General features: G+C 41.8%; 1 protein-coding gene across 5 annotated transcripts in view; it reads left to right on the top strand.

Moving 5' to 3' along the window:
• cep290 (centrosomal protein 290) overlaps positions 1 to 26933 on the top strand; it is a 36285-nt gene that overhangs the window by 5477 nt on the left and 3875 nt on the right. For 2 of the 5 annotated variants that reach the window (XM_084017798.1, XM_084017800.1), the window contains 34 exons: positions 121 to 141; positions 299 to 422; positions 1502 to 1674; positions 2022 to 2184; positions 2288 to 2388; positions 2484 to 2550; positions 3218 to 3327; positions 5136 to 5300; positions 6304 to 6453; positions 6545 to 6660; positions 6749 to 6851; positions 7702 to 7932; positions 9030 to 9203; positions 9291 to 9402; positions 9844 to 10049; positions 10371 to 10522; positions 11377 to 11488; positions 12774 to 13229; positions 13368 to 13532; positions 13720 to 13827; positions 13897 to 14031; positions 14117 to 14386; positions 14717 to 14824; positions 15654 to 15853; positions 18416 to 18629; positions 18976 to 19113; positions 20460 to 20681; positions 22377 to 22499; positions 22575 to 22717; positions 23569 to 23724; positions 24584 to 24707; positions 25121 to 25891; positions 26204 to 26338; positions 26702 to 26788. In XM_084017798.1, the coding sequence (XP_083873924.1) occupies positions 121 to 141; positions 299 to 422; positions 1502 to 1674; positions 2022 to 2184; positions 2288 to 2388; positions 2484 to 2550; positions 3218 to 3327; positions 5136 to 5300; positions 6304 to 6453; positions 6545 to 6660; positions 6749 to 6851; positions 7702 to 7932; positions 9030 to 9203; positions 9291 to 9402; positions 9844 to 10049; positions 10371 to 10522; positions 11377 to 11488; positions 12774 to 13229; positions 13368 to 13532; positions 13720 to 13827; positions 13897 to 14031; positions 14117 to 14386; positions 14717 to 14824; positions 15654 to 15853; positions 18416 to 18629; positions 18976 to 19113; positions 20460 to 20681; positions 22377 to 22499; positions 22575 to 22717; positions 23569 to 23724; positions 24584 to 24707; positions 25121 to 25891; positions 26204 to 26338; positions 26702 to 26788 (5835 nt within the window). The remainder of the gene's footprint in view (positions 1 to 120; positions 142 to 298; positions 423 to 1501; positions 1675 to 2021; positions 2185 to 2287; positions 2389 to 2483; positions 2551 to 3217; positions 3328 to 5135; positions 5301 to 6303; positions 6454 to 6544; positions 6661 to 6748; positions 6852 to 7701; positions 7933 to 9029; positions 9204 to 9290; positions 9403 to 9843; positions 10050 to 10370; positions 10523 to 11376; positions 11489 to 12773; positions 13230 to 13367; positions 13533 to 13719; positions 13828 to 13896; positions 14032 to 14116; positions 14387 to 14716; positions 14825 to 15653; positions 15854 to 18415; positions 18630 to 18975; positions 19114 to 20459; positions 20682 to 22376; positions 22500 to 22574; positions 22718 to 23568; positions 23725 to 24583; positions 24708 to 25120; positions 25892 to 26203; positions 26339 to 26701; positions 26789 to 26933) is intronic. The other 3 variants (XM_084017799.1, XM_084017801.1, XM_084017802.1) reach the window with 3 other exon arrangements.

The raw sequence follows: 26933 nt of genomic DNA, 5'->3' as shown, positions 1-26933 counted from the left end.
TTCACTTTGATTTTGGGGGATTCATCTTCTTCCATCTATCTGCCATGCGTTTCCTACTTTCTGCTTTCCGTCTTATCAACCTGTGTGTCCTTCCATCTCCCTAATGCTGCTCTTGTCAAGGTCATATATGAGCTATGCAGTGTAAGTTCCATCCATTCTGTTCCTCTCAACCTCAGCCCCACTTCATAAATGTCCTTAATGACCGTCATCAGACAGATAATTTAGTGTGGAACAGCTCCGCTCGGTCTAGAGATAAGTAGATTTTTCTAATTTTAAACTGCTGGTGAATGTCTTAAAGGCCGTCCAAGAGAGAGATAATCAACTCAGGATAATGAGTGAGCAAGTGGAGCAGTATACGGGGGAGATGGAGAAGCACACCCTGCTCATCCAGGAGCTAAAGACAACCACGAAGAAAGACAGAGGTGGGTGGATCACTGCTTAACATACCGAACTCACCTTCAGACAAAACACGTTCATGCCATGTTCTGTCCAAAATGATCTTAACACTCATGTGAGTTTTGACTGCTACAACACATGTCCCAATCAGAGTTCTCAAAGTTCAGTATCGGACCAATCAGGGCATTGTTTAACCGACTCAATTTACATAAACGGTCACGCTGGTGTTTAAGCTTTCTTGCATAGCAACACAACAAGATCAGCCGCCCCCAACAATCCTCTCTCTGCCTCGAAACGCAGTATGAGACGGATTATTTATCTTATTAACCTAATCTACTCTGGTTTCATTCCGGCTCAGTGTGAGAGTCTCTTGTATTTTGCTTTCATTTATGATGCATGCAGTTTCACGGCTGATCACGCCACTGCATGTCCAAGAGAAAGCACCACAAGCAAATAGAGTAATTTATTAATGCAATGCAGAAATATTGGCAACAATATACATTGGATTAGTTTGAATCACTTTCACATACTTAAACTGTGCCTCAGAAAACTAATGCAAATACTTTGTTTCAGATTCTCACTATAAAGTGAATATAGTTTGGGTTTTGCCAGTTGGTTAGATTGAACAAGCAATTTTAAGATGTCAACTTGTCCTACTGGTATTTTTGAATGGTAAACATTTTTTAGACTTAATTCATTGAACAAATGACTTGGAAATTAACAGGCAGCAGTTTTCATGTCAATGTGTCCTTGAGTGAGACACTAAACCACAAGTTACTTTAACACTTGTATGTGATGACATAAAGTTTATGTTAAGTTTTAGGTGTTTAGTTGGTAGAGGCCAAAACGGAGCTCCAGATGAATGTTGTTGCTCGGTGCCTGTTGAAGTTCACATGAGTCAGAATCAGAATCAGTTTTATTGGCCAAGTAAGTGTGAACACATACAGGATATTTGCTTCCGGATTTTTGTCGCTCTCAATACACACACACACAAACACACACAAACACACACACACACACAGGAAAGTTAATCACTATATCGTGCGTTCGCCGGATGGTCACTTTTGTCTGCAGTTGCAGAAATAATTAGCCTCTCTTTTTCAAGGTCGACCATCGACCACGCAGCAGAGAAATGTGGAGGAGCTGAAGTACAAGCTGGAATCTGCAGAGAAGAGAGCAGCGGACGCAGTGCGGATGGTAAAGCTTGCAGAAGCCGATGCTGAAGAAAAAGACAAAGCACTCATTGAGGCTTCAAACCGCTTGAGTCAGTATGAGTCTGTAAGTCTACAAACACCCCTCTCAATCCTTCCTATTTTCTGACTGTTGGCTTACTTCAAAGAATCCAAATCAAATTAATTTAGTGCTAAAACCCCAGAAGCAAAGCTTCTGGTTTTTTTTAGTTTTTTTTATTCCTTGTCCATTGTCACTTTTTAATAGACATTGAAATGACTATGTGACTATGGTGTGATCAACATGCTTTTTGGGTTTACAAGCTAAGTGTTTGTCTTCCACCATGTCCAATCACATCCTGATTTTCTCAAAAAGCGTACGAGTTAAAAAAGGAACCAGGAAGAAGAATTGCTTTTTGATGGACGAGTAATCACGGCTCTCCTTCTGTATAACAGGGCACTTATGGTCTGAAAGCAGCCATTGCAGAGATCAAAGGGTGTGAAAATCAAATTAGAATGAGAGATATTGAGGCAGAGGCCATGACCAAAGAAATCAACCAGCTTGACCTGAGGATCAATGAGCTTACGGACGAGAACGAGCATTTCCGAGAGAAACTAGGTCAGTTCATTTGAAATCTTGTCTATTTCCCTCTCTCTTTCTATTTTGACACTCACTGACCCGGAGAGGTGAAATTAATTTAGTCTTTTTTGTGACTCTCAAGGTCTGGAACCAAAGCAGGAAGTGGATCTAACAGAGTTCAGGCGAGCCAAAGATCGCAGACAACGCCAGTACAAAGCAGAAAACCAAGTCCTCGCCAAAGAGGTAAACAAGTGGGATTACAAAAGTTATGACCCATGCTTTTATAACCAGTGTGTCTTCTGAGCACCTCTCACCTCACTGCTTAATATTCCCTCCAGATTGAACGACTTGAAGAAGAGAGATTGGAGCTAAAGCAACAAATCAGACGCATGCTGAAGGAAAGAGGTAATGCAGAACGACTCCAATTAGTGTGTTAACATCTTCTGTCATGTCAAGGCAACTCAGCACTAACTTCTTAAATTGGTTGCCAGGCTGCCGAACAGACATCACCTTTTGGTGAAAAAAAAGGTTGCCCTGTGGTTCTGTATGTGCTACCTCCCTCCCTCCCATCCATCCATCTATTGTCCTCTTATTCAGGGACAATGTCAGTGGAATCAATGTGCACATCTGTTTGTGAAGTTGACAGGTTAGATGACATTTTCCCTCCACAGTCAAAGGATCTGGATCCATCTGGATTCTGGTGCGAAACTGTTTACAAAGTTAGCTTCATAAGTCAAGGTCGACTTTACAGCTAAGTGTTAAAGTCATCTTATTAACTGTCAAACACACCAAACCATACCCTGCTCTATGGTCCATTTGACTCTTAATGGACCATAATTTACATCAAATGTTACTATGAAAGCTGTTGACAGTGAGTGAAGTCAGCAAACAACCTTACACTCATATCGTCGTATTGGGGAGGAAGCAGTAATTGAATCCAGCCAATGCAACAACTCTAGAGAGATAGCAAGAGTAGGATGTTTAGCGTTTTTTTTAATTTTTTTATTGTCATACGAAAATGAATGTGCTGTGCTGTTCCTAAAGTCTGAGTTACAATCGGCTGTGTCAGTAGGGATCCCACCGCCAAGCTTGCTGCTGGAGGAGGACGTCAGGCCCAGCGGAACTGTACAGCTACCGGTTCAACAAAGCAGCGCTATCACTGATGGGGAGACCCAATGCAAAGTAAGCTCATGAATCTTGCATGACACCTCATCATATCATGAATTTATTGCACAATATACCATCTATCGACTATATCGTCTCCCAAAGTGTAAAATCCTATACCAGGAAGAGCCATTATTCTCTGTGCTTGAAAACAGACTGTAATGCTTTGCTCCGAGGTGATGTTGGGACTTTGAAATACGTTACTTTTAAAAAAGATCATGAGCATGCTTTATTCCTGCTCTATGTGAAAAGTGTCCTTTTGTTATGATATGACACTATACATACAGTGGAACAGAATTGTTCGTATAGCAGTTAAAACGCTTCTGGATTGACATTTGGGTTAAAGTAGTATAACCTAAATGTAATGTAACATGGTCCTTAATTTTGTTCCTGGCTCTGGAGAGCCACAGAGAGCTGGATGATTTCTCCGCTGTCTTCATGACCCTGTGCAGAGCTCTCTGTCTACTGCTGAGCAGTCGGCGTACCACACAGTAATGCAGAAAGCCAGCACACTCTCAATGGTGGAAGGACATCAGCAACCTCTGAAGTTGCTGCTGGGGCTTCTTTACCTCCACTGTTGTGTTTACAGACTATGGGATGTTCTGAAAATGAGTGCCTTAATCTTGTATTCTCTCTGGTGGCCATCAGGTGGCTCCTGCTCTGGTTGCAAAAGAAGTCTGATTGTATAGAAGTCTATGAGAAAATGACCCTACTTCTCTCTTGATTAATTATCTCAGTCAACATTGTAAACATGAGATTATGGTCTCAATATCTAGTTTCAAGTCTTCTTCAATCCAGCATGATGTTCATTTAGTCAATTATGGCCCATTTAGAGTCAAACAGACCAGAAAGCAGGGTTTTAGGGGGCTACCTTGGGATTGACAGGGTGCTACTATGGCGTTGCAACCACGGTGGTGTTGCTACTTCGGCCTCCCTACCATGCTACCAATGCAATTAGCTACTGAAATTACTTTAAAACTCACATTTATCTAACTTCTCACCAGAAGTCAGATGGATCCAGATTCAGTCAGGGTGAAGTCACCATGACGTCCATTTCTTATTTACAGTCTACGGTGATGTAGTCAGCTTTGTGCCTCCTGAAGTCGGTGACTAATTAAGTTTTTTTGGTGCTAAGCCCCCATCTTGTTTTCGGAGAGCGCTGCTCTGCCAGCATCAGCGCCTCATCACTCATGACTTGACTCCTCCAGTTATGAGTCCAACCACAGCAGCATCGCCTGCAAATCAATGGTCTGTAGCCATATACGGTAATTTATGGGGAATGTCGGACTTGCTAAGTACTCCCTCGGGTCCAGCAGTTCACGTCATACTTTACTCCCTTCTAGGTTTTTTTTTTGACCGTTGATAAAGCAGAGGGCTCATAAACAAATGCAGTGAAACCATTGTCCTCTGGCAACAAGTCACGTGACACAATATTAAAACTGAGCAAAAGGTAAAGGGAAACATTATTTTCCTTTCCTTTCCTTGTTTTCAGACACTTATAACAGTCTGAGCTTGTCAGTGCCATAAACAAGCCGTTTTGTTGGACGTCCATTATCAGTGCAGAGATGCCCCGAGCAATGACATGGCAGCCGGTTTAGTGTCTGCAGCGTTTCTTTATGTGTTAAAGTTACTGTCAGCAGTGAGCTTTTTGGGGGGAGCGCATGTATTTTATGTACAGCAATTGTTCGTTAAAGTCAAATGAATGTGATGTTGTTGGACTCACTGCACTGATTCATAGACTGACTATCTCTAACTAACACAAATTATCTTTTCTACTTCATAGATAGGATGATAAATAATATCTCTGCTCATCCTCCATACCACAGGCTACAGATGTCAGCGACAGGAGTGGGCCGTCCGAGTCAGACCTGCACCTCGAGTCCCAAATCCATCAACTGGTGGGGAGAAACGAAGAACTGAGGCAGGAGTTGAGATTGGCTCGGGAGGAAGCGACTAGCAGCTACAGTCAGCTTGCCAGAGCCAAAGAAAAGGTACACTCATGTTGTTTTATGCCAAGATTACGAGGCAATACTGTTGACTGATTTCTGACACATTAACATTTCTATCTAGTCTCCTTTTGGCGACATCCCTTCCTTTTGGCAAGAACACAATGTAGTATTATTCAGCTTGTCAGATTTATCTGGCTGAAGATTCAAATATAATTTATCAAAGTAATCAAAAGTTGAGCAGTTATTCAATTCTGTTATTTCAAGACCAACTCCAAATGTATACAGCTGCGTGTCGCAACTTTCTTTTCTAGATCAATAGAATAAATGTCCTTTGTGAAAGTAAACATATTTATGTACATGATGAAGATTTTCAGAGACTGTGGTGATGGCCGGCATGCTCACCTCAGAGAAATTGCAATGACTGGATTTTTTTTTTTACAATCAATCAGTGTCCTCTATTTGTTGTGTTGCTTCTGTTTCATATCACAAGATAGGATAAAAAAAAAATGTGTCTCAACTTTTGTTTTTGTGCTCAGTTTCAACATTTAACCGAATGTGACGTCTGATTAATCATGTTAAAAAGAAACAGCATGTCCCGGGGCACAGCCAGGAAATGTTTGATTTCTTTCATGTCAAAGTATTTCCTTTGTCATAACTCAAGTTATCCAGTCTTATTCTGTTTCATCCCTTTTGTTCTTTTATGTATCCTGTCTGGGATTGTTTAAGTTTTTATTCCATTGCCTGGTTCCTTGTGCTCTTGTTTAACTTCTCTGCTTATTCATTTGTCTATTTTGTTGGACCATGTTTCACATCATAGTTATTGACAAATGACTGGCATTGAAGTGAGTCATCTGATCGTAATCTCCTTAAAATGCCTGTTGTTCCTGGCAAACGACGGGATTGATGCTTTCCTATCGTTCGAAAATAATAATATTTTATAATAATAGAGTAAGACTCAGACATTATATGTGATGTTAGGAAGTGTTTTGATGGACAGATGAACAAAGGTTTGAGTGCACTGCTTTTCTTTATCTGTGCTTGCCAGGTGAGCCAGCTGGAAGGTGAATTGGAGCTCTTAAGAAAGTCAGGAAACCAGGGAGCGGTCTTGCGACCCCTGCCACTCCCCGAGGGCCTGGGGCCCACCAGCACCGAGGTCATCAGTTCACTGAATGAGTATGCTGTCCGGCTTCTTCAGGTCAGTTTCCTTGTCTTCTTAAGACACGCATGGAAAAGCTGTGAAAGCTGTAACAAAAACATGTCTCAACTATACATTTTATATTGATTAGGAGCTCAAAAACAAGGAGGAAAAAGGCCAGAAACTCACAGGAACACTGGAGGAATACAAAGAGAGGTTTTCTGTAATTAGCCACCAACAGGGACTCCTCTATAAAGAATACCTAAGGTTGGTTTAATAAGAATGTTTCTCGCGGGTTACAGCTGTTTTCTAATCTTGACTGCAAAAAAAGGTTTTTTCTTGTGTTTTTGCTCAGTGAGAAGGCAGAGTGGCAAAAGGAGAAAGAGACATTTACAGAGATGAAGAGCAAGCTAGAGGAGCAAAAGCAGGTGGACGCTGTTAAAATCCAAGAATTCAACGTAAGTGAGACTAATGTTTTATTAGGTTATAAGCAATTTACTTCTCTCTCACTCACTCACTCACTCACTCACTCACTCACTCACTCACTCACTCACACACACACACACACTCACTCACTCACTCACTCACTCACACACACACACACACTCACTCACTCACTCACTCACTCACTCACACTCACTCACTCACTCACACACACACTCACTCACTCACTCACTCACTCACTCACTCACTCACTCACTCACTCACTCACACACACACACACTCACTCACTCACTCACTCACTCACACTCACTCACTCACTCACACACACACACACACACACACACACACACACACACACACACACACACACACACACACACACTCACTCACACACTCACTAATGTGTTAAGATGCTGTAATCTTGTTAACCTACAATATGAAATTAGTTGTACCAAAACAAATTTTGCCAAAACTCCCTGTTGCTGTGTCCCTTCTTCTGATCTAATAAACGTGAAGGAGGAAGGCCACTCCCTCTGTCCTCTAGTTTAAAATATGAGCGAGACCCTTGAGAGACTTGGAAGGGTCTGGTTGCCCCAAGGACCAGGTTGTTAACCTGTAAACTTTAGTGTCTGCACATGTTGGCATACGATCCAACATATGTCAGTGTTTTGTTTTGGGAGTTTTTTATGAAAGAAATGGGAGTGGGAAATGCAAATGGATGAGTCAACAATATGGGAGAAAGAATACTAAGGTCAAAATGGAATGGATTATATTGTTTGCTTTACTTTGCTACTTTGCTTAATGCACCTTTGGGTGGTCCCTTAGATTGATTTTATGAGAGCAACTTATCCATTGACTCACCAGGAGCTGCTGGACACCCTTCAGAAGGACCCAGAGGAAATCAGGAGACAGCTGAGTGAAGCGTCGCGCATGTTGACGGTGCTGAAGGTTAATGAGAAGAAGCTGACGCGGCGCTACATCACCCTGCTGGAGCAAGAACAACACCTCCGCAAGGAGAACGGCAAGCTGAGGGATGAGAGCAGCCACATGCACACCAATGCCACCCAGAGGATAGGCTGCCTGCAGAGATACAAGGTCGAGAATCAAAACCTTCAAATTCTAATATCTGGTTGTTACATTAGGAAAATAAAAGGCACAGGAGCCCTTAGAGGAAAATGATCCATTTTAGAATGGTGTGGTGTTTTTTCTGCTGTTTGTATGACTTAAGATTTTGCCTTTTTTTTTATCTGTGAAACGGTGGTAAACAAAACTTGGCAGGTTAATTGTTGGTCTTTTTAAAATTGTACCCTTGCACTCTAAACACAATATATTGTGTGTTAGAAAGCATGAATGTTTTGAGTCCTGTTCAGAATCTGGGGATGTGTTGCACATAACCTCTTGTGGCCACTGTGAGTATTGGAGCAACTTTTTCTTTTTCAACATTAACTTATTTCCTCCCATTGTTTCACAGATTAAATACATTTTTATTTAAGGAATTTATAAAGATTATTACAGATTGAAATTTGTCTCAAAATGCTCACTGTATGTATTTATATGATATGCAAATGAACAATAAGATTCATGAATGTGATCAGAAAACTGTGCACAATTTTGGATACTCACAAATACGTGTTCCAATCCGCACACAAAGACCAAGCAATTTGAACATGTGTGAAATTCTTCACAGATGCGCGCATTACAGTCTACAATATTAATATTTTAGGTAGAGATTTTTAACCTCACAGATTAAACATTTGTATCTACCAGGGGCTTTTTCAAGGCAAAAATGATCATAGAGTTAAAACGATCAACATATTGGATATTTATTCAGATTGGAACATTTGTATAACAGTTTTAAACATGTTTAAATTGCATGGTATTTGTGTACATATTGTGAATACCCAGAATTACACACAAATCATTGTACACATTTGTAAATCGTATTTTTTGTTGAATGTAGATGAAACGCACAAATTGATTTGTGACCATTTAGACTACTTTTCCTCCTTACATTATACATCATCATGTTATTAAATCATAAACACAGCAGACAATTGTGATTAGACTGAGAAATGGATCACCAATTCCCTTTTATAAAAGTAAATCGGTGTTAATCATTTCCTTTTTCAAAATCACAAGAAAGAGTTTGGTGTGTAATTAGCCTTTTGATAGGACTGTTTTTTTCCCCTTAGGAAATAGCAGCATATAAGATAGCAGCACTGCAGAAGGCGTTGGATGACAGTGTGCCATCATCTGACCTGGAGAGGGCTAACAAACAGTACACAGAGCTAACAGTCAAATACAGAGACCTGCTTCAGAGGGACAGCCGCCTGATACAGAGAACCACCAACCTCCAACATTTGGAGGTATTAAAACGTTAACAGACCTTTGATTATATTTTGGCTCTTAACCGCCGATTGAACGTGTTTTTCATCTTTGTTCCTGTCTTTCAGAGTGAGAATGAGACGTTTCGGGAGCAAATCTCAGCCATGAATAAAGAACTGGAAATCACAAAGGAGAAACTGAATACTTTAGAGCAAGCATGGGACAACATCGGTGCAATTGGTAAACTAAGGATGAGGCTGATCATTTTCATAATTCACAAAATTCTCTAAACTGACAGCCAGTAGACTCACCTATGATTCTTAAATGTGTTGTAATGCCATAAACTTTAGGCTACAGAGAGACACATTTACCCTAATTTTGGTCAATTCATTTGACCTAAGCTCTATTTGTGCAGTGTAATCACATGCCTGTCTTAACAATAAGGATGGTGAGGAAGTGTCATCATCACCAATAAACATTTTGGCCTGAAGAACTGCAACCAAAAAAACGTGTAAAAATAATCTGCAAATAATCAGTAGTATAATTATAGTTTATTTAACTTGGGCTTAACCTACAAAGTAAATACTATAAAACCTTGTGCATGATGTGTATTGATAAACCATAATTAAACTTGAGAGTTCCCATCCTTAATATCAAATTGTCCTTTTTCCTTCATATCAGGAAGTGAAAATAACATGGATAAAGCGGACAAGGCGCTGGCTAACAAAGAGACAGTATCTGTTGCCAGACGCATCACCACTCTGGAGATGAAGGAGCTGAACGAGAGGCAGAGAGCTGAGCATTCCCACAAAATGTATGAACACGTAAGGAATTCCCTCAGGCAGGTGGAAGAACGCAACGTGGAACTGGAGTCCAAGTTTACAGAGGTACGAGGCCAATGAAAACAACAGGTCGGCATCATCTGTCACGCTTTTCCAACTCGCAGTTGCTCAGGGGGTCGATGTGACTGATACTATATTAACTTTGATGAGTGTAAACGGCTCACTTAGCAGACCCAGAGCCTGTGGTTATATCTCTATTTCTCAATATTTAGGTTCATGACCCCTAACAGCAATACAACTCCCTCTGCGCCAGATTATCACCAGTTTAGAGCATTTTCCACATAGATTGTATTTAAAGATTTTAAATCATCTTTATTTGAAACATTTAACGACTTATAAAGCTGTGTTGCCTCTGGTCTTCTTCAGTTGACCAAGATGAACGTGGAGGCCCAGAGGGTGGAGCGAGAGCTGAGAGACGAGCTGGCAGACAGCGTCAGCAAGGCGGTGAGCGATGCTGACAGAGCCACGATCGCAGAGTTGGAGAAGGCAGAGGCAGAGCTTCGCATCGAGGTTTCCAAGTATGTTTGACAGACCCCAGATTGATAATTTATGCTCCTATCATGATATATATATATATATATATATATATATATATGGGGTTTTTTTTGGCAGTATATTCCTGTGGAACCTGAGGATTAATTTGTTATACAGATCAGCACTGTGTCAAGTTTCTAGTCATAAATCTAATGAACATTGTGTTTTGGTTAGGCACCTATTCACATGTTGATAGTTCACAGTGTATAAGAGCTTTGAACATTATGATTATGTTATATGATGGTTGCAACCATGTTTGGAATGATACCATTTGTCGTACAGTTGAAATGATAAATCCCTTCAAAATAGCACAGTAAGGCACCAAGACCATTCTGTTAAGCACTGTTGTGTAAACTGCTCAAAAAAACCCTGATTTCCAATATTGTTCGGGAAGTCATGCATCCTCTGATGCCCTCTAGTCTTTGGTTTTACAACGTTGTGGGGCTGTGATCAAGAGGTCACAACTGGTCCTTTCATGCAATGACGTCAAGTTTCAAAAAATGGTCTCACGATATGAATTGGCTGCTATGGAAACATCCTCACACAGGAAAACAATTGGGCTCACTGGGTATGACTGGAATGCTGAGACTACTGGGGATACATTTTATGCAACTTCAAGATTGTTAGTTAAGAAATATTCAAATGCACCCTTTTTTGGCCTTTTATGGGATTAGCACTCAGGGTTGCTATAGAACACATTTCCATTATCTTGAGATGAGAGGTAAAGGGAATTTGGTCACACCAGTTTTATCAGAATGTAGCTGAACTGAAGGCGATTTTAAGACATTAAAATATAAAATTAAAGAATGTAATGTGTTTATTATTTTTTTGGTTACAGACTTAAAGAGGTGTCAGATGTGGCCATGATGCAGGCGTCTGCTCTTCAGGCCAGACAACAGTCCAAAGAGAAGGAAGTAGAAGCTTTGAAGAGACAAATACTGGACTACCAGGTAATTGTGTTTACATTTCATGAAACTGAATTTGAACTGAGGTAGGGTTAATCAGTATCTTTTACTGTTCACGACATTAAAAGAGCCTTATCAAAGAGACACTTTGATAAGGCTGACTGTCTGATTTCAACTTGTTATCATCAGTTTACAACCAGTTATCAATCATAGGTGACTTAATATTCATTGTTTGTGGTACAGTCAGGTCCATATATATTAGAACAGACACAATTCTCTTCTTTTTTGGCTCTATACACTACTACACTGGATTTGAAATGAAACAACTGCTTTAACTGCAGACTTTCAGCTTTAATTTGAGGGTATTTACATCCAAACCAGGTGAACGTTGTGGGAATTACAACAGTTTCTATATGTGATTCCCACTTTTTTAGGGACCAAAAGTAATGGGACAAACTAAACAATCATAAATCAAACTTTCTATGTTTAATATTTGGTTGCAAATCCTTTGCAGTCAATTACAGCCTGAAGTCTGGAGCATAGACATCATCAGACGCTGGGTTTCATCCCTGGTGATGCTCTGCCAGGCCTTTACTGCAACAGTCTTCATTTCCTGCTTGTTTTTGGGGAATGTTCCCTTCAGTTTGGTCTTCAGTAAGTGAAATGCATGCTCAATCGGATTCAGGTCAGGTGATTGACTTGGCCATTGCCTAACATTCCACTTATTTGCCTTAAAATAACTCTTTGGTTGCTTTTGCAGTATGCTTTGGGTCATTGTCCATCTGGACTGTGAAGCACCGTCCAATGAGTTCTGAAGCATTTGGCTGAATATGAGCAGATATTATTGCTCCAAACACTTCAGAATTCATTCTGATGCTTTTGTCAGGCAGTTACATCATCAATAAATTCAAGGGAATTAGTTCCATTGGCAGCCATACATACCCACGCCATGACACGCGTTTTGGATCATGAGCAGTTCCTTTCCTTCTCCACACTTTTCTCTTCCCATCACTATGGTACACGTTGATCTTGGTCTCATCTGTCCATGGGATGTTCTTCCAGAACTGTAAAGGCCTTTTTAGGTGTTGTTTGGGAAATTGGGTTCTTCACCAGAGAAATAATTCTTCTGTCGTCCACCATAGTTGTTTTGTTGTTTTAACCAGGATTTAACTTAAAATTGTGTCGACAATTTTAAGTTAAATCCTGGTTAAAAACAATCGTATCACAGCTTCGCCTTTCAATATCGGAAATGTAAAGCATATTGAAATGTATGAATCTAAACAGAAACTGATTATAAGTTGAGTGAAATGGAGTTATCTCTTTCCCTCAGTCACAGTCAGATGAGAAGGCCCTGATCGCGAAGCTCCACCAGCACATCGTGGCTCTGCAGCTCAGTGAGTCAGACTCTTTGGCCAAGCTGGAGATGGCCTCCTCTAGCATCCGACAGCTGGAGGCCTACAAGCTGCGTGCTGAGCAGCAGCTGGATGCCAGGGAGCACTCGCTGTTCCTCGCCCGCCAGGAGGGCAGAAACCGCTCCAAGCACCTGCGGCAGACGATCCAGTCGCTACGCAGGCAGTTTGCCGGAGCGCTGCCTCTTCCCCAGCAGGAGAAGTTCTCTGTGGCCATGGTGAGCCTCCAGGAGGACAGAGCAAAAGCCCAGGAGGAGAAGAGGAAGGCTACGGAGGAGAGCAGGAAAGCAGAGGGAAGGGCAGAAGAACTGGAGCTGAGACTTCGAGGTCTGGAGGAGCTCATCTCGACGCTGAAGGATGTGAAAGGGGCCCAGAAGGTCATTCTGGTTGATTGAATGATCTAAATTTTATCACATGTGTAGAAAAACACATTCTTAGTCATGTGATCATATTTGTTAGAGCACTCAACCAGTCTGCAATTGCTGAAAACCACTCCACTGTAACACTTGCAACAGGTAACTGAGTGGCACAAGAAGATGGAGGAAGCCCGTCTGCAGGAGCTGCGGAAAGGCAGGGAGCTGGTGGTCCAGAAGGAGGAGATCCGGTACCTGAAGAACCTGGTGGAAGAGCAGGAGCAAACCATACACTCCATGGAGGAGGACGTTGTACAGCTAAACATGGTGAGAGAAACACTTTTGGAACTTTGTGTACAAACGCTAAAAGATTTTCTAATATGCAGACACAAAAATAAGAGCAGCTGGGAAAGCTCACAAGTCGCCATGTTAAGAAGCTGTTCAGTACAGAAGTGTGTAGTAGTATTACAGCGTTCAAGGTAATGCAGAAAACTCTTGTCTTTGCCATGTCCAGCTTCAAGAAGAACGGCAGCTTGCATATGATCAGCGAGAGGTGGAGCTGGAGCGCCAACTGGACCAGTACGAGAAGGACCAGAACGAAATTGTCAGCGGTTCAGAAAAGGTAAACTACCTTTTACAGAGGAAACATTTCAAAGGAACAGGAAATAAAACTATTTTTGGTCATTTGCAGCATGACGTCAGTACAGGATCCCTACCAGACCCGAGTCTACCTCTGGCGCATCAGTTAGAGTTTGCTTTGGGTAAAATCAGAGAGCATGTCCGCATCATCCTGGATACACAGGCCACCTGCAAAAGTCTGGATGAGGTAATAGTCATTGTTTACACACTCAGTATTTCTAAAAGATCAGATGCATAGCATTTCGTTTGGATTCTAAATCCTCCATTTGCAGAAGCTGAAAGAGAAAGAAGCTGCTCTGTGGAGGGCAGAACAGAACATCGTGACCAGGGACAAAGTGATCAATGAGCTGCGTCTCCGGCTCCCAGCTTCGGCCAACAGAGAACGCCTCATCGCTGACCTTGCCACGCAAGAAGAGGGCCCTTTGGACATTCAGCCGGCCCTCAAGCTAGCTCACCGGACCATCAAAGACCTTCAGGGCCGACTTGACAAAAAAGAGGACATGATAAAGAAACGCATCAACCAGTTGGCTGAAGCCAGACAGGTACGATGATACAAGGATGCAACAAGTCTCTTGTATTATTCCAAATGTGCTTTTTGAAAATATTAGCTAATTTGTGTGCAACTTTTTTTATTTTCAATGATTAGTTGTAGACTGATGTCATGAATGGGTGGAAAACCCCCAAAACACAGCACTTAGAATAAATAATTATGAGCAGTCTCCACACAAACATTCTGCCCATTATCTACTGCTACGTAGTAAAAATGGTACTTTTGTCTGTTCTATTCAGAAACCTGGTTTTCATGTTTTTAGAAGGTAAACTTTTTGTAAGCGAGCAGGTTTGTTTATTAAACTACACCTTGTTGATCCCAGGATCAGGAGGAGATGATAAAGAGACACCAGGAGGAGCTGAGAGTGTTGCATCAGAAGTTGGATTTGTCCGCGGACAAATCCCTGGACCGCTTCAAACAGACCGCCATGGTACGGATGTATCCACTTCCCCCTTCGTTAGCTGTTTTCTTTCCCTGACTAAATAGCTTTTGATCGAGTCCACGACATCAGATTCACATTAATATCCAGAAATGTCTCCTACACTGAATCCCATATTATTTTTTTTAAGCATATAACATATGTTTTTTTATATAGCACCTTTAAAAACAGAAATGTACAATGTGCTTTTGACGGAGCAAATCAGAGCACATAAAAATCCATACACATCGAAAGAACAATGGAAACAATGGGTTTAAAAGACAGTAGAAAGACAATAAGACACAAATACAAACTAAAAAATAAAATCTAAATTAAAAAGACAACATCACATGAAAGCAAGTCTATAAAAGTGTGTTTTAAGAAGTGATTTAAAAGAAGTAACTGATTCAGCAAGCCGTAGCTTGTTACATGGTTGCTCCATGGGACAACATTAGATATTTGAGTGAAATTTAGATTTAAATTTTTTTTTAAAGTCTTTGAGGACTATTTTAAATTTGGAGTTCTACTTTGTTTGAAGTAGTGTTAATTGTTTTCATTAAAGGTTAAATAAATATTATTACAAACGATTCGCTGTGTAAGGATATAGAGGATTAATGTTTTTCGGAGCAGAGAATGAAGTTTACGTAGTCTGGCCCCGCTGGCTTGCTAGTTGCTGCCACTCTGAACTGTTGTCATGCAGCTGATAATGCCGTCACGACCCACTGTGTTTTCACAGTAACGGCATTCAGTGTGATCTTGGCAACATGAGCCCGGCAACCACGTGGAAGCAATCCCTCAATCATAGAAATGCTCTGAATGCTCCCCTCCGTCCTTTGTCCAGGAGTTGATGAAGAAGCCGACTATCAAGGTGCCAACCTCCAAACATCTGGAGCGCCTGGCTGAGTTGGAGCAGACCGTGGCTGAACAGGACCTCTTGCACTCCTCTGTCACAGAGAAGCAGAAGCTTGTCACTGCTGAGCTGGAGCGACAGACGATCGCCATGGAAACGCTGGCGAAGAAACATGCCGATGAGATGTCAAAGTAATTATCCCTTTTATTATGTAAGATCCAGTGTAGATTAACTGAATCAGAATCCTCCGTGTTTTCCTTAGCTTAGTGTGTGAGAGAGTGATATCAACGGTTGATGTAGATATCAGCAGCAGCGAACATGAAGGCTTTCAACATTTCATTTCAGGCCAAACCACATCTACAGTGTTAACTGTACTTATTAAATACTAACATCCTTGGAACACATGTTGAGACTTGATTAGACATCATTGCATAGTTTTTTCAACTTTGCCATGATTGACTGCGTGTTTTGATGAACCGGTGCAGGCCCCGTTCCCCTTCAGTAACTGATTGCTTGGCATCTTGTAAAGCTGCTCACAGCTTTCCCCAGAGGCGTTCATCCATACTTCACACTCTGTATCTCCTTGGGTCTAAAACATAACACGTGTCATGACGGAGACTCCTTTGATTTTAGTCAGATTAGTTTGAACCCCAGATTAAGTGAGGATAATCTCACATTCACGTTGACTCAAGTGTGAAAATGCACTCGCACTAATGTCATTTTAAGCACTTGACTAATTTGGAGCTCATCCAGGATTACAACTTATGTGTGAAAGCCCAATAGTAATGTGCAGCACATGAAGTACTGGGACAATTATTGAGGTTCAGTGCCAGGTCACAGCGTTACAGTCTTAAATCATGTACAATAGCATCCTGTAGATTAGGTTTCAGCCCCCTGTAGTGAAGAGATGGAACAGGCTGCAACATAAGAGGATTTTAACAACCGTAAAGTGATTTAAGGGGAAACAGGTTGAAAGTTTGAAGAAGTTCATGAGTTCAGTATTGCATTGGGTCACAAGAACTAATCCAAAGAAATCTAGTATAAAAAGCGACCTGCTGAAACATCTGTGTGTATGAAGGTAACAGTATTGCACATAAGCAGGAATGTTGTCTCCCCTGTAAGAACGTGATGAACCTTTTATAGCGATCTGCTTACATGTTGCAGCTGTCCTGATGTCAATCTATCCAAAGCATGCATGAGGGAGTTTTTGTGATTTGTATTACTCTTATCATCTAATCATGACAAGCAAAGTTATGGTTCACACAGTCCATGCAGGGCTGACGTGTAGAGACAGACAACCATTCCCAGCTGACAATTTAGAGTCATCAATTAACCTACGGTTGAACATTAAGACAGATATGACAAGGGGGGTATATCACAGAAGAAAGACATCCATCCATCATCAACCGCTTATCCTGTATTCAGGGTGGCGGGGGGGCTGGATCCGATCCCAGTTGACAGGTAACCAGTCTATCACAGGGCTGACATGTAGAGACAGACAGGTAACCAGTCTATCACAGGGCTGACATGTAGAGGCAGACAGGTAACCAGTCTATCACAGGGCCGACATGTAGAGACAGACAGGTAACCAGTCTATCACAGGGCTGACATGTAGAGACAGACAGGTAACCAGTCTATCACAGGGAGACATGTAGAGACAGACAGGTAACCAGTCTATCACAGGGCCGACATGTAGAGACAGACAGGTAACCAGTCTATCACAGGGCTGACATGTAGAGACAGACAGGTAACCAGTCTATCACAGGGAGACATGTAGAGACAGACAGGTAACCAGTCTATCACAGGGCCGACATGTAGAGACAGACAGGTAACCAGTCTATCACAGGGAGACATGTAGAGACAGACAGGTAACCAGTCTATCACAGGGAGACATGTGGAGACAGACAGGTAACCAGTCTATCACAGGGCTGACATGTAGAGACAGACAGGTAACCAGTCTATCACAGGGCCGACATGTAGAGACAGACAGGTAACCAGTCTATCACAGGGCTGACATGTAGAGACAGACAGGTAACCAGTCTATCACAGGGCTGACATGTAGAGACAGACAGGTAACCAGTCTATCACAGGGCCGACATGTAGAGACAGACAGGTAACCAGTCTATCACAGGGCCGACATGTAGAGACAGACAGGTAACCAGTCTATCACAGGGCTGACATGTAGAGACAGACAGGTAACCAGTCTATCACAGGGCCGACATGTAGAGACAGACAGGTAACCAGTCTATCACAGGGAGACATGTAGAGACAGACAGGTAACCAGTCTATCCCAGGGCTGACATGTAGAGACAGACAGGTAACCAGTCTATCACAGGGATTACATGTAGAGACAGGCAGGTAACCAGTCTATCACAGGGAGACATGTAGAGACAGACAGGTAACCAGTCTATCACAGGGCTGACATGTAGAGACAGACAGGTAACCAGTCTATCACAGGGCCGACATGTAGAGACAGACAGGTAACCAGTCTATCACAAGGCCGACATGTAGAGACAGACAGGTAACCAGTCTATCACAGGGCTTACATGTAGAGACAGACAGGTAACCAGTCGGAGAGAACCCATGCTTACACAGGGAGAACATGCAAACTCCACACAGAAGGAACCCAAACCTGACCCGGGAATCAAACCCTCTGGCTGTGAGGCGACAATGCTACCCACTACACCACGTGCAGCCCTGACTTTAATTATTAATTAGTATAAGGAAAATATGACAGAGGGGATTTCTTGCAGGCTGGAGGAGTGTCATGCTACTCAGGTGAAAAATCTGACTGGTGAGATCGAGGATCAGACGAGCCAGATGGCCCTGATGGAGAAGGAGATGCATTACCTCCAAACAGAGCTGGCAGCCCAGAAGGAGGCCAACGTCCGCTCCCCCAGCAACACCGTGAAAACCCTGGTGGAACAACTGAAGGCACAGCTCACCCAGAAAGAGAAACAGCTCAAGGTTGGTATTTCATCACATACGTTCACTTGTACTGTTTTTGGTTAGTCTGGTGGACTTGCTAAAATAAATCCACAATGGTACGGACACTTGAATGAATACTGCTTGTCAGACTTTAAGCTGCATCACAAGAAAAACAATTACTCTGGAAATCAGTTTCAGCATGAATAAAAGGATTCTGCAATTTTTCATCACATGCAGAAAAACAATGTTGTTTGTCAAGTTGAGAGCAATACAAGAGGAGAGAGGAAGTAGTCCATGAAGAAATGGATGATGGTGCATTAAATGTCTGACTCGGACACGCTCGTATTTATCAGAGCTGGCATCTCTTGTCTCCCGGGGTGTTCAGGCTCTCAGCAGGGCTCTGCTGCAGCTGCGAGGAGAGATGACGTCTCTGGCAGAGCAGCAGGTCATTACCAGCGTTGCACAAAAAGAGGAGAGTCTCAATGTGCAGACATTGGTTGACAGACACACCAAAGAGCTAAAGGTGGGTCCCTTTTCTCATAGTAACACACTTGTTTTAAATGCATTTTATATTTCATCACAGACATTTTTGCGCAGCTTTTGAGTTAATGAACGTACACCAAAAAAGCTTCATGAGGAAAATAGTTTGGTTACACTTCCATAAAATTAGAATTAACCATGATATGAATAAATCACCATTAAGCCAAAGACTGGATAACAACAACACAATCATTTATTAATCAGGGCTCTTGCATAAGAACATAGCACGATCAGAACTATAAATATAACGGCTGTTTGTGGTGCAGGTGTTTATAGCATCTCTCTCTCTCTCTCTCTCTCTCTCTCTCTCTCTCTCTCTCTCTCTCTCTCTCTCTCTCTCGTTGACTGACCCTTTGCCTCCTTGTCTTTCACCTTCTGTCTGAGGATCGCTGCATCAGGAAAAGCAAGCAGGCTAATTTCATTGCATTGCATAGCGCCACTGAACATCCCACTCGACACATTTGAGATCGTCACCTTTCTCTTTCATATCCCATTTTTTTCTGTGGGTACATACAGCTTGAATGAAGGGAGATCAATTAGTTAAATGATTCGATTATCACTCGATAATGGGCATGTAAAATCTTAGTTGGGGCCCCCTTAAACACATGACATGTGCTAGCTTCCCTATACAGACAGCGTATTTGACATCTCATTGACTCCAACTGGCCCTTATTCCTTTCATTATTAAACCATATACCTAATTGGAGGCTCAGTCATAGATGTAAAATCAATAGGTTTAAAAAGTTATCATGATTCATTCTCATCAAGTGGAAAATGAATGCTAATCAATCTGAGTAGCATAACTCGGTGGACATGAATACATTACAAGGTTACAGCAAAAACATTTGAAATGATACATCGCATTATCGGACATTCTGATTCTGATATTCTTCAGGTGTAACTGAGGACATGAATAAGCAAGAAGTCATGGTAACATTAAAAGATTTTAATCGTTATTGCCAACAAATTCCATAAATGTACATTTATACTTCCCTGTGGCACTCTGTCTATGTGTTACCAAAACAGGTAAAGTAACAGTCACTAGCATCACTGCATTTGTAGGGGACTATTTTCACCCGCAGGCTAATATACATCTGGTGCACTAGTGAGGATTAATGGAAGCAGGTGTCAAAATAGACTATATTGGCTGTGTTTGGTGTCAGGAATTGATTGATCATTGATTGGTTGACGACGTTGGTTTTTAGACAACAAGAGGCCTCGATGAAACACAGACAATAATTGTTCGAGGCATTGATTTTGAGCTTTTTATGGGATTTATTGTCAGTTCAAAACTATCGCTTACATCAGAAAATCCCTCCTCTGACAAAGGTGCAGGTGCAAGAACTTAATGAAAAACTTCAGGCTGCAAAGGAGTTTGCCAAAGCAGCCAGAGGCCGGGAGAACACCCTGAAAGAGGAAGTGGACCGCCTGAACCAGGACCTCCAGAGGAGTTTGAAAACCCAGAGACGTCTGCAGGCAGAAACAGAGGGGAGAGAGCAGGAAATCCAGGAGCTCAAGCAGCAGGTCAAGAGGCTCAGCAGCACCCTTCAGGTTAGCGTCGGTGGAATAACACACAAAGCTACTGATTAGGAAGCATGCAGCTCGGTTTGACTTGAACTGGACCTTACTGTTGTTGCTGTTGCTGACGTAATACATGCAACAACAGCCACATGATGCAGCCTCTGTCAGTAGAACATCATGTGGACAAAAGGTAAGACAAATCAGAAAATCCAATTATAATAAATTGAGGAATGCATCAGAAATAGAATCTTCTGAGATTTAAGATAAACTTCTTCAGTGGATATCAGAATTTAATTATTCAGCTATTCTTGTGGCCCGGGGCCAGCAAACATGTGTTTTTAGAGTTGGAGTCCTGGGACTCATTCCAGAAACACCAAGACAGAATGACTGAAGGAGTCCTCAAACCGCATGATGAGGCCTTTATTCTCCCAGACCGTGTATTAATAGACATTTATCAACTGCATGACCTGCTTTGTTCAGCTCATGAGACCTACGAGGAGGCACGCGGCTCTGCCGGTGGTTTTACAGATTGTAAATCACATCTCAGCCTTGCGTCTCACGCATACTCACAGTGGTCACCCAAGCTTTCTGCCCTGTGGCGCCACTATAGATAAGTTTCCCACAAGGAGAAGAGGAACTAGAAATTAAGGACGGGACAGGTTGCCAGGGGTAACGACACGGTCAGAGCCTTCCAATCGTCATGACTGAAGTGGAAAGAACGGCCTTTTTGTTTGTCTATGATCAGAGATGGGTAGAGCAGCCAAAAACTATAATCAAGTAGAATTACTGTTACTTTGGAAAAACAAGTACACAAGTAGAAGTAGTCAGAATCACTACTTGGTAAAGCGTGCAAAAATATTTCATCAAAAGATTATTTGAGTGGCGAGTTATTAAGAAATTTGAAAAATAAAAAACGCCAGCACTTATAATAATTCAATTATAGATGATCTTCCTCAGGTAAAGTTAAAGAAGTGAACACACACCTGTATTTCTGGTGATGAAATCATAATCATAATACAACATCAATTTACTCTATTAAGTTTGCCAATTAGTAGAAGATTTTCTGAAATGATTGTGCTTGTGCATAATGTGTCTGTTAGGTCAAAAAGTAAATGTAAAGAGTGTCAAACTTTGATCGTTCCAGTTCCCATCACTGTGGGACACAGATCACATTCAGGTCCATCCAAACACACACAGACAATAAGAAAAAATCATGTTTCAAATCAGACTCTTATGCAGAAAATGTCTCTACTTACGAGATAATCAGAATCATTAATCATTAATTACCTATTCATTAAATAAAGGTGTGGTCACCTCTTTACTTTGACCGGAGAAAGACCGTCTGTGTTTGAAACATATTAATCATTTCCACATGAAATATATGCAGATAGTGAGTTGTGAGGCATGATATACGATGTGTTTGTTAACACAGCAGACGTGGTTCTCTGATGTACTGACTTCAGATGTCTCAAGTTTAGGTGAGATAGACGGTCTGACCAAGGAAAGAAAACAGCCTTCAGATCAGGAATGTATTCTGTTATAGGAAGATATAAAAAAAATCTGATCTCCTAAATTTCTGTAGGAATCAGCATTTCTCTTAACTTTTGCTATGGGTTCCCATTCTAAAGGAATGGAAATCCTTTTAGGGCCATTATCATTCCACCATTGTAGATTGTTGCAGGAAAAGTGAGGTGCTATGTAAATGTCTTTCTCTTTGCCGATTAGAGCCAATCAAAGCCAGATGGGAGCGGGTCGACCATAGAGCATCTGCAGAAGAAGATCGGGAGACTCGAGTCCGACTTGGAGAAAAGAGCGGACATTAAAAATGTTCAGGATGATCATGAAAAGGTTGGGCGTCTATTCTGTGGTTAACATTACCATTCGATTGCACGTTCACTTGATGGTCTTGCTTTGTTCTGCCAGACCAAAGGGGACGTTGTGCGTTGGGAGGAGGGTAAGAGATGGCAGGCCAAGATGGAGAAGGTGAATAACGCACTGAAGGAGAAGGAAGGAGAGAATGAAGCCCTGTCAAAACAGCTCATCACTCTTAAACACCTCTATGGCAGGTCAGTATGTAGCTTAGTAGTAGTATAACTGTATACTGGGAAGTTCCACTTTTATCTTGCTGTTTGGATGAGTGATAGAATGACTGCAACTTAAATCTCCAATTAGCAGGATGTCTGTAACCATTAAATAATGATGATCATTGTAATCACGGCTGCCAGTATTTATTGTTTTCATTATTGATTGATCATAAGATGGGCTGCACGGTGGTGTAGTGGGCAGCACTGTTTCCTCACAGCGAGAGGGTCCCGGGTTCGATTCCCGGGTCGGCCCGGGTTCCTTCTGTGTGGAGTTTGCAGGTTCTCCCCGTGTAAGCGTGGGTTCGCTCCGGGTTCTCCGGCTTCCTCCCACAGTCCAAAGACATGCAGGATGGGGATAGGTTCATTGATGACTCTAAATGTCCCGTAGGTGTGAATGTGAGTGTGAATGGTTGTTTGTCTCTACATGTCGACCCTGTGATAGACTGGTGACCTGTCCAGGGTGTACCCTGCCTTCACCCACTGACAGCTGGGATCGGCTCCAGCCCCCCCACGACCCTGAATATACAGGATAAGTGGTAGACAATGGATGGATGGAACTGATCATAAGATATGAACAGCCTGGTTGCAGTATTATATAGAACAGACTATCTAATCATGATGACATTGCACCATTTGGAAGTTATTGGACATTACTGTTTGCTGTATAAATGATAAATGTGGTCACAGAATTCCAACTGACGATGGAAAGTTACGACCACTCTCTAATTCTAAAAAGTTCATGAACAGAGAGGAAACATGTTTTGTTCCAGATTGTGCCTTTTTTTAATATCTCTGCGCTCCTGTTTCCATTCTGTGTTTAATTGTGCATGCAGACTGGAAAAAGAGAGGAGCGCTCTGCAGAAAAAGGTGAAGGGACGCGGTGTGACGGTGGACCAGGTGGTGGGAGTGCAATGCGCTGAAATGGAGAAGGAGATGGAGGAGCTGAAGAAGAAGAACTCCGACCTGGAGACAGAGATCCTCACCATAAAGTAAGCAGCGCTGTTAAGAATAAGACAAAATTAGACACTAAAATAAGGCCATTTGAACAACGATTTTGTTTTTTAAATATTAGAAGTACACTTGGTATTCTTGTATATTGTTGCCTATTTGGAATATAATTTCCATTTTAATATACAGTATATAAGCTTTATCATGGTTTCCTCTTAGTACTCAAGATGCATACTTCATTTAAATGAAGTCAGACTGCACTTCAGTCAAAGTCTAACAGGCAGAAAGTGTGTCTCTCTGTTAGAGATTACATTCAGAACAGTCCTTGTCAGTTGTTTCATTTTAAACATGATTATTTTAGGGCTTTCATTGCATGTTTTAAAGCAGCTGGAGGATGACAGCAAAGGGCCGCGGGTCAGAATGGAACCTGGCCCACTGCCAGTGACACTAGATGAGTCCTGCCCACATGGTTCCACATGAGAACCTTAATGGGAATCCTCTCCGGCGGTCATGATCTTGAAGGCTGAAATCAAGTGACACTAATGTTTGAGTTAATAAATATCCCGTGATAAATTAATTTTTTGAAATTCAAGATATGTGCCCTCGTTCTTCCCGAGAATCTCCAGAATTAACCCATTTTGACAAGCTTTGTTATCTTGACAAAATAACTAAATAATTAAGTTGTGATTACGGCATTAAAAAGATTGTGACATGCACGACCATTCTTGGCTTCAACATACTCCGTTACTATTAAAATAATAGTAAACTTAATGTGCTACCGTTTTGTTAAGAGGGGTAAACTGCCAACATTGACCACTAGTATCAACCTCCTGCTGTGTCACTATCTAGTCTGTACTCATCCCAAAGCTCTTGATGTAAATACCAACCCTGAACTTGCAGACAGCACCAGGCTTTACCTCGAGACGACACCATAGAGAATCTGACCCTGAGGAACCGCTACCTGGAAGAGAGACTCCACTCCGTAGAGAGCCAGATATCCAAAGAGCCTCCGTCAAGACCTTCTGTGAGTGCTCCTCAAAATGTGATGATGGTAACGGATGTCTGAAATATCCTCATAATTCACATGGTAACATGAATACATGCTAATACATATAATGCTGGAGTTTAATTTAGTTTGATGGATTTGATCATCATCTAAGATGTTTATCCATTCAAACATTTGAAACTTTGATTTCAGCTTTAAAACATATGTTTTATATCATTTTAAATTAAATTTTTATGTATTCATTGAAGACATCCCCTTTTGCACATTTTTGTCACAACAACAACAACAACACATTTTCAACTCCCTGTGTGATGTGTCTTTGTTCGATTTTTTGGTGTCAGAGATTCTTTTATCTCTCTCTTCATCACACTTTACTTTCTTGTTTTCTCTATCACCTTCGCTGGATGTAATCGGATGAATTACCTATGAAGGCAAAAAGCTCCTCCTCCTGTGCTGCGGTAGGGATTTGTACTGTGACTTTTGATGTTGCCGACTGGTCATGCGAAGGGAATGCAACACGTCCTCCCGCAGAATTGTCCAGCTGCTCCTTAAGCCCCGAGGCTGTTGAAGAATGTGCTGGCCAACAGAGGAGGGCAAAGCAAAGCCAGACCGCTAGAAAAACCCAAACCAGCTTTGATGGAGCAGAACATGTTTGTAATGAACAAGAGCAGATGAGTCCCGATGCTGCAGAAAACACATCAGCAGACCAAAGCAGAGACGAGGCTGTTGACGCCAAGTGCGTTAAAGAGGATGGAACAGAAACGGAAGCAGACATCCCATTTGATTCTGAAGTCGATGTGGTTGATGAAAAGCAAGAAACACAGACCACCAAAGGGATTGAGTCCGAGCCTGAGGATCCACCACTAAGACTTGGATCAGTTATGACATCTGAGGCAGCCACGACATCAACCGGTGCTGAAACTGTAAAGGATGTTGAAGAACACAATCACACTGATGATGATGATTTGAGAACGGGAGAGGAAAAGCCAGAGGAGGCTGAGGAACAAGCAAAGCTGAGATATGAAGCAGTTGAGACTACAAAGAAGGTCATAGAAGAAGAACATAATTCTGAACAGTCCTGCTCCGCAGAACCACATGTGGACTCTAGCTCCGTACTGATCAAACAGCCAGAGAGGTTTATCCGTAGGAAATGGGATCACGGTGTCCAAAAACGAGAAAGCAGACCTCATAGACATCTGAAGGTACTCCAGGCCTCTGTAGACCCCCAGATGAAGTGGTAGCGTTGTTATAGCGTTGCGTTAGATGTGAGCACAACTTTCTTAAGCGTTAGTAGCAAGTGGTGTTAGTGTGTTGTTCTCTGCCATGTCTGTCAAGCACCAAGACGAGACTTAATTTGATAAAGCTGTTCTGATACACCCCCTTTGAGCTTTTATTTTGGAAGATTCCCTTTTTCCTCCACATATATATATATATATATATACAGTATATACATATATATATATATTATACCACTCATTTCACCTGACTGATTTTGTGTCTTTTACTTCCTGTAGACGTCAGGACGCGGCACGGGCACCCCCTCACAGAGAGACAGGGACCTCCAAAAAGAAAACCTCCAACTGGACTCCGAGAACCTGGAGCTGCGCCTGAAGCTGGAGCAGACCAGCACAGACTTACCGAGACTCAAGGTGAGACGTGGTCTTGCTAAGAGATGGATGAGAAGATGGATATCACTCTCATGTCTGTACAGTAAAGATGAGGGTGGAGCATGAGATGATTGGCTTGGCATAAAGTGGCTTCTCTTAATAAAAAAAAGATATGAAGTTTTAATTTGTGTTGGTTTGGCAGATTGGATCACTTCTGGACCGAGTCAGTCAGTCTCCCACTGGTTTTCGTCTTTGCCCTCAGCAGCAGGCTGAAGCTTCATATTTAGACATTTAACTCCATACATTATCTGTATCCACTTACCCTGTTCAGGGTCGCGGGGTAAAAATATAGATTTTGGCAAAGAGTATTTTAGAGTAGTTTATTTTCTCATTGTTTTTTCGCAGGACCAAGTTGCAGACCTTAAGGAGATGTGCAGCGTGCTGAAAAAAGAAAAGGCCGAGGTGGACAAGAAGCTGGCACATATACGTGGAGTATGTTTTTCCTCAGAAATGACAAGAAATTAAATGAAACATGTATATGTATATTAGGTGAATATTAAAATCTAAAAAGAAAATAATTAGCAAAGACAGAGAATTGGAAAGCAGTAACTAAGATGTTGTGTCGTTCAGAAAAGTG

Source organism: Eutrigla gurnardus (assembly GCF_963514095.1).
Source record: "Eutrigla gurnardus genome assembly, chromosome: 9".
Lineage (NCBI taxonomy): Eukaryota > Metazoa > Chordata > Actinopteri > Perciformes > Triglidae > Eutrigla > Eutrigla gurnardus.
Note: the sequence above shows the minus strand (reverse complement) of the source record. Positions and strands in the feature narration are given on the sequence as shown.